Source organism: Carcharodon carcharias, assembly GCF_017639515.1.
Source record: "Carcharodon carcharias isolate sCarCar2 chromosome 35 unlocalized genomic scaffold, sCarCar2.pri SUPER_35_unloc_2, whole genome shotgun sequence".
In the NCBI taxonomy this organism is placed as follows: domain Eukaryota; kingdom Metazoa; phylum Chordata; class Chondrichthyes; order Lamniformes; family Lamnidae; genus Carcharodon; species Carcharodon carcharias.
In genome coordinates this window covers 2,193,051-2,200,795 of record NW_024470712.1, presented here as the reverse complement: position 1 = coordinate 2,200,795, position 7,745 = coordinate 2,193,051, and the positions used below count along the sequence as shown (strand labels likewise).

At 55.0% G+C, this 7,745-nt stretch overlaps 1 protein-coding gene across 1 annotated transcript in view; it reads left to right on the top strand.

Moving 5' to 3' along the window:
- Positions 1–700: 700 nt before the first annotated feature.
- The window catches only part of LOC121274204 (arf-GAP with coiled-coil, ANK repeat and PH domain-containing protein 2-like), a 7,560-nt gene continuing 515 nt past the window's right edge, over positions 701–7,745 (top strand). Inside the window, exons 1-4 of the mRNA XM_041181404.1 lie at positions 701–742; positions 3,422–3,517; positions 5,986–6,060; positions 7,098–7,224. Coding sequence (XP_041037338.1) covers positions 734–742; positions 3,422–3,517; positions 5,986–6,060; positions 7,098–7,224 — 307 coding nt within the window. The 5' untranslated portion in view covers positions 701–733. The remainder of the gene's footprint in view (positions 743–3,421; positions 3,518–5,985; positions 6,061–7,097; positions 7,225–7,745) is intronic.

Sequence of the window (7,745 nt, the reverse complement as noted above, 5' to 3'; positions counted from 1 at the left end):
TGTGGGGTATATCAGAGATTTACAGTGATGGGTGTGGGATATATCAGAGTGTTACAGTGAGGGATGTTGGATATATCAGAGTGTTAAAGTGAGGGGTGTGGGATATATCAGAGTGTTACAGTGAGGGGAGTGGGATATATCAGTGTGTTACAGTGAAGGGTGGGGGATATATCAGAGTGTTACAGTGAGGGGTGTGGGATATATCAGAGTGTTACAGTGAGGGGTGTGGGATATATCAGAGTGTTACAGTGAGGGGTGTGGGATATATCAGAGTGTTACAGTGAGGGGTCTGGGATATATCAGAGTGTTACAGTGAGGGGTGTGGGATATATCAGAGTGTTACAGTGAGGGGTGTGGGATATATCAGAGTGTTACAGTGAGGGGTGTGGGATATATCAGAGTGTTACAGTGAGGGGTTTGGGATATATCAGAGTGTTACAGTGAGGGGTTTGGGATATATCAGAGTGTTACAGTGAGGGGTGTGGGATATATCAGAGTGTTACAGTGAGGGGTGTGGGATATATCAGAGTGTTACAGTGAGGGGTGTGGGATATATCAGAGTGTTACAGTGAGGGGTGTGGGATATATCAGAGTGTTACAGTGAGGGGTGTGGGATATATCAGAGTGTTACAGTGAGGGGTGTGGGATATATCAGACTATCTGATGGACATTTTTCTGAATATTTTTTTCTTTACAGATCAATGCTTTTGCCATTGAGCACAAATATAAGATCATGCACTCGGTAAGTGTTTGCAGTTGTTTAGCAGCTGAAGACTGTGCCACACTCCTCGGATAAAGTGTTCACTTTACTATCGAATTGTGTTCACTGCCAGAATTGAAGGAACGCTCAGAGAAACAGCAAGTAGATACTGGCCAGGCTGACGCTATGTTTATTGCTCTTGCTTTCGGGATTATTATCATCCTCAAGGCACTGCCCCTGCCCTTTTCCCCTTTCTCACTCCAAAATTAAACCCCCCCCCCACCCACCACTCTTCCAATGGGACCTCAAACGTGCGAGGCCAGATGGAGCACTTGGTTTAATGTCCCATCTGAATGATAACAGCTCCAAACAGTGCGGCTCTCCCTCGGCACTGACCCTCCGACAGTGCGGCTCTCCCTCAGCACTGACCCTCCGACAGTGCGGCTCTCCCTCAGCACTGACCCTCCGACAGTGCGGCTCTCCCTCGGCACTGACCCTCCGACAGTGCGGCTCTCCCTCAGCACTGACCCTCCGACAGTGCGGCTCTCCCTCAGCACTGACCCTCCCACAGTGCGGCTCTCCCTCGGCACTGACCCTCCGACAGTGCGGCTCTCCCTCGGCACTGACCCTCCGACAGTGCAGCTCTCCCTCAGCACTGACCCTCCGACAGTGCTGCGCTCCCTCAGTAGTGACCCTCCGACAGTGCGGCTCTCCCTCAGCACTGACCCTCCGACAGTGCGGCTCTCCCTCAGCACTGACCTTCCGACAGCGCAGTGCTCCCTCAGCACTGACCCTCCGACAGTGCTGCGCTCCCTCAGTAGTGACCCTCCGACAGTGCGGCTCTCCCTCAGCACTGACCCTCCGACAGTGCGGCTCTCCCTCAGCACTGACCCTCCGACAGTGTGGCTCTCCCTCAGCACTGACCCTCCGACAGTGCTGCGCTCCCTCAGTAGTGACCCTCCGACAGTGCGGCTCTCCCTCAGCACTGACCCTCCGACAGTGCGGCTCTCCCTCAGCACTGACCCTCCGACAGTACGGCTCTCCCTCAGCACTGACCCTCCGACAGTGCGGCTCTCCCTCAGTATGTAAGGTTAGATCCAGAATATAACAGGAAGTTGTTCAGCCCATTGGGATTGTGTACAGTGGGAGTGAACGGGAAGGGGTTTGGGATTGGGATTGTGTACAGTGGGAGTGAACGGGAAGGGGTTTGGGATTGGGATTGTGTACAGTGGGAGTGAACGGGAAGGGGTTTGGGATTGGGATTGTGTACAGTGGGAGTGAACGGGAAGGGGTTTGGGATTGGGATTGTGTACAGTGGGAGTGAATGGGAAGGGGTTTGGGATTGGGATTGTGTACAGTGGGAGTGAACGGGAAGGGGTTTGGGATTGGGATGGTGTACAGTGGGAGTGAATGGGAAGGGGTTTGGGATTGGGATTGTGTACAGTGGGAGTGACTGGGAAGGGGTTTGGGATTGGGATTGTGTACAGTGGGAGTGAATGGGAAGGGGTTTGGGATTGGGATTGTGTACAGTGGGAGTGAACGGGAAGGGGTTTGGGATTGGGATCGTGTACAGTGGGAGTGAACGGGAAGGGGTTTGGGATTGGGATCCTGTACAGTGGGAGTGAACGGGAAGGGATTTGGGATTGGGATCGTGTACAGTGGGAGTGAACGGGAAGGGGTTTGGGATTGGGATTGTGTACAGTGGGAGTGAACAGGAAGGGGTTTGGGATTGGGTTTGTGTACAGTGGGAGTGAACGGGAAGGGGTTTGGTTACATTGGGATTGTGTACAGTGCGAGTGAACGGGAAGGGGATTGGGATTGGGATTGTGTACGGTGGGAGTGAACGGGAAGGGGTTTGGTATTGGGATTGTGTACAGTGGGAGTGAACGGGAAGGGGTTTGGTTACATTGGGATTGTGTACAGTGCGAGTGAACGGGAAGGGGATTGGGATTGGGATTGTGCACAGTGGGAGTGAATGGGAAGGGGTTTTGGATTAGGATTGTGTGTGGTGGGAGTGAATGGGAAGGGGTTTGGGTCCATTGGGATTGTGTGCGGTGGGAGTGAACGGGAAGGGATTTGGGATTGGGATTGTGTGCGGTGGGAGTGAACGGGAAGGGATTTGGGATTGGGATTGTGTGCGGTGGGAGTGAACGGGAAGGGGTTTGGGATTGGGATTGTGTGCGGTGGGAGTGAACAGGAAGGGGTTTGGGATTGGGATTGTGTACAGTGGGAGTGAACGGGAAGGGGTTTGGGATTGTGTACAGTGGGAGTGAACGGGAAGGGGTTTGGGTACATTGGGATTGTGTACAGTGGGAGTGAACGGGAAGGGGTTTGGGTCCATTGGGACTGTGTACAGTGGGAGTGAACGGGAAGGGGTTTGGGATTGGGATTGTGTGCGGTGGGAGTGAATGGGAAGGGGTTTGGGATTGGGATTGTGTACAGTGGGAGTGAACGGGAAGGGGTTTGGAACTGGGATTGTGTACAGTGGGAGTGAATGGGAAGGGGTTTTGGATTGGGATTGTGTGCGGTGGGAGTGAACGGGAAGGGGTTTGGGATTGGGATTGTGTGCGGTGGGAGTGAACGGGAAGGGGTTTGGGATGGGGATTGTGTGCGGTGGGAGTGAACGGGAAGCGATTTGGGATTGGGATTGTGTGCGGTGAGAGTGAAGGGTTTCCTCTCTGACGAATAAATCTCAGGCAATTATTTCTTCCCGGTGATAAGATGCTGAGCTACCTCAATGCCGAGCACACCTATTTCCACCAGGGCTATGATCTGCTCGTCGACCTGGATCCCCTGATTAAGAACATGTCCGCTCAGGTAAATAGACACTTCTGCCCCTCACCCTCCTCCTCCGAACCCACTCCCCCCCTCCCTCCGTGTGGTACAGCTCCCCAACACCTCAACCTACCAGCAATCCGTCACTCCACCTATGCGCCTCTCACCCACTTGGACCCGCCCGCCCCCCCCCCAGTCCACGTCATCGTCTGCCAATGGACCCCGGAGGGTCGGTGGGCCCTGTGCCACTTGCCCTGCTCCTCCTCCCCCCAACCCAAGGGTCGCCTGTCCTTCACGTCGTGAGGTGAGGGCCTGAGCTGTCTCCCGGACGGAGGCCCCAGCCATGGCGCCAGTTCCCTTCAACCTGCAGCTCTGTGCAAGGGTTCGGGGTCATGGGAGTGAACGGGAAGGGGTTTGGGATTGGGATTGTGTACAGTGGGAGTGAACGGGAAGGTGTTTGGGTCCATTGGGATTGTGTACAGTGGGAGTGAACGGGAAGGGGTTTGGGATTGGGATTGTGTACAGTGGGAGTGAACTGGAAGGGGTTTGGGATTGGGATTGTGTACAGTGGGAGTGAACGGGAAGGGGTTTGGGATTGGGATTGTGTACAGTGGGAGTGAACGGGAAGGGGTTTGGGTCCATTGGGATTGTGTACAGTGGGAGTGAACGGGAAGGGGTTTGGGTCCATTGGGATTGTGTACAGTGGGAGTGAATGGGAAGGGGTTTGGGATTGGGATTGTGTACAGTGGGAGTGACCGGGAAGGGGATTGGGTCCATTGGGATTGTGTACAGTGGGAGTGAGCGGGGAGGGGATTGGGTCCATTGGGATTGTGTACAGTGGGAGTGAACGGGAAGGGGTTTGGGATTGGGATTGTGTACAGTGGGAGTGAATGGGAAGGGGTTTGGGATTGGGATTGTGGACAGTGGGAGTGAATGGGAAGGGGTTTGGGATTGTGGACAGTGGGAGTGAATGGGAAGGGGTATGGGATTGGGATTGTGTACAGTGGGAGTGAACGGGAAGGGGTTTGGGATTGGGATTGTGTACAGTGGGAGTGAACGGGTAGGGGTTTGGGATTGGGATTGTGTACAGTGGGAGTGAACGGGAAGGTGTTTGGTATTGGGATTGTGTACAGTGGGAGTGAACGGGAAGGGGTTTGGGATTGGGATTGTGGACAGTGGGAGTGAACGGGAAGGGGTTTGGGATTGGGATTGTGTACAGTGGGAGTGAACGGGTTGGGGTTTGGGATTGGGATTGTGTACAGTGGGAGTGAACGGGTTGGGGTTTGGGATTGGGATTGTGTACGGTGGGAGTGAACGGGAAGGGGTTTGGGTCCATTGGTATTGTGTACAGTGGGAGTGAACGGGAAGGGGTTTGGGATTGGGATTGTGTACAGTGGGAGTGAACGGGAAGGGGTTTGGGATTGGTATTGTGTACAGTGGGAGTGAACGGGAAGGGGTTTGGGATTGGGATTGTGTACAATGGGAGTGAACGGGAAGGGGTTTGGTATTGGGATTGTGTACAGTGGGAGTGAATGGGAAGGAGTTTGGGATTGGGATTGTGGACAGTGGGAGTGAACGGGAAGGTGTTTGGTATTGGGATTGTGTACAGTGGGAGTGAATGGGAAGGGGTTTGGGATTGGGATTGTGGACAGTGGGAGTGAACGGGAAGGTGTTTGGTATTGGGATTGTGTACAGTGGGAGTGAATGGGAAGGGGTTTGGGATTGGGATTGTGGACAGTGGGAGTGAACGGGAAGGGGTTTGGGTTGGATTGTGTACAGTGGGAGTGAACGGGAAGGTGTTTGGGATTGGGATTGTGTACAGTGGGAGTGAACGGGAAGGAGTTTGGGATTGGGATTGTGGACAGTGGGAGTGAATGGGAAGGGGTTTGGGATTGGGATTGTGTACAGTGGGAGTGAATGGGAAGGGGATTGGGATTGTGTACAGTGGGAGTGAACTGGAAGTGGATCGGGTCCATTGGGATTGTGTACAGTGGGAGTGAACGGGAAGGAGTTTGGGATTGGGATTGTGTACAGTGGGAGTGAACGGGAAGGGGTTTGGGTCCATTGGGATTGTGTCCAGTGGGAGTGAACGGGAAGGGGTTTGGGTCCATTGGGATTGTGTGCAGTGGGAGCGAACGGGAAGGGGTTTGGGTCCATTGGGATTGTGTACAGTGGGAGTGACCGGGAAGGGGATTGGGTTTGTGTACAGTGGGAATGAACGGGAATGAGTTTGGGTCCATTGGGATTGTGTACAGTGGGAGTGAACGGGAAGGGGTTTGGGATTGGGATTGTGTACAGTGGGAGTGAATGGGAAGGGGTTTGGGATTGGGATGGTGGACAGTGGGAGTGAATGGGAAGGGGTTTGGGATTGGGATTGTGTACAGTGGGAGTGAATGGGAAGGGGATTGGGATTGTGTACAGTGGGAGTGACCGGGAAGGGGTTTCAGGTGTTGGGGCAGTGGAATAACATTGTGTGTTTTGTTTAGATAACTCTCCACTTCTCTCCCTAGCTGGATCAAATCGCTGCAGAATTAGCCGTTGAGCAGAAAGATATGGAGCGGAAGCAGATCTCAGCCCAGCAGCAGGTGAACTCTTAACATCTCTCCGAATGTTTCAGCTGCGAGTCCCCTGTCCCGAGGCCTACCCAACCCTCACTGAATATCGGAGAGACTTTGATTCCTTTTCTGCAGCCTCCCCTTACACAGGAACAGGAGGAGGCCCATTCAGCCCCTCTCGAGCCTGTTACACAGGAACAGGAGGAGGCTGATTCAGCCCCCTCTAGAATATTTTCCCAGCTCCAGAGCATTCTTACTGAATCTGTTGCTCCTGCCCTTTCATTGGCCTCCATTCGAGAGGGGCTGAATGGCCTCCTCCTGTTCCCGTGTAACAGGTTCGAGAGGGGCTGAATGAACCTCCTCCTGTTCCTGTGTAACAGGCTCGAGAGGGGCTGAATGGTCCTGCTCCTGTTCCTGTGTAACAGGCTCGAGTGGGGCTGAATGAACCTCCTCCTGTTCCTGTGTAACAGGCTCGAGAGGGGCTGAATGGTCCTGCTCCTGTTCCTGTGTAACAGGATCGAGAGGGGCTGAATGGGCCTCCTCCTGTTCCTGTGTAACAGGATCGAGAGGGGCTGAATGGGCCTCCTCCTGTTCCTGTGTAACAGGATCGAGAGGGGCTGAATGGGCCTCCTCCTGTTCCTGTGTAACAGGCTCGAGTGGAGCTGAATGGGCATCCTCCTGTTCCTGTGTAACAGGATCGAGAGGGGCTGAATGGGCCTCCTCCTGTTCCTGTGTAACAGGCTCGAGAGGGGCTGAATGGGCCTCCTCCTGTCCCCGTGCCAGCCTCTCGCTTGTCCTCGCACTCTGCTTTCAGGTCTGTGTCTTCCTGCCGGCACATCCTGCTACTTTGCCTTGACACAGCGCTGACCCTTATCCTGCTATTGACACCGACTCTGGACCAAGGCTCTGAGTCCTTAATGTCAGCAGGCCTGCTCTCTTTATCTTTGCTGTTGAGCCTTCAAACGTTCTCCTATCCACCCCCCAAGACCGGAGGTGACCCCCCCAAAGGGAGACCGGGGAGCGAAGGTTTCCCACGAGGACTTAACCGGTTCCGTTTCCTTCGGCAGGAGAATGTGGCTGAGCTTGGGATAGAGTACCTGGGCAGGGCACACCCAGGCATCGACATTGAGGGCTACCTCTTCAGACGCGCTTCGAGATCATCGAGAACGTGGAGCAGGTCAGTACTGAGGGAGAGCCGCACTGTCAGAGGGTCAGTGCTGAGGGAGAGCCGCACTGTCGGAGGGTCAGTGCTGAGGGAGAGCCGCACTGTCGGAGGGTCAGTGCTGAGGGAGTGCCGCACTGTCGGAGGGTCAGTGCTGAGGGAGTGCCGCACTGTCGGAGGGTCAGTGCTGAGGGAGAGCCGCACTGTCGGAGGGTCAGTACTGAGGGAGAGCCGCACTGTCGGAGTGTCAGTACTGAGGGAGAGCCGCACTGTCGGAGGGTCAGTGCTGAGGGAGAGCCGCACTGTCGGAGGGTCAGTACTGAGGGAGAGCCGCACTGTCGGAGGGTCAGTACTGAGGGAGAGCCGCAGTGACGGGGGTCAGTGCTGAGGGAGAGCCGCACTGTCGGAGGGTCAGTGCTGAGGGAGTGCCGCACTGTCGGAGGGTCAGTACTGAGGGAGCGCCGCACTGTCGGGGGGGTCAGTGCTGAGGGAGAGCCGCACTGTCGGAGGGTCAGTGCTGAGGGAGAGCCGCACTGTCGGAGGGTCAGTGTTG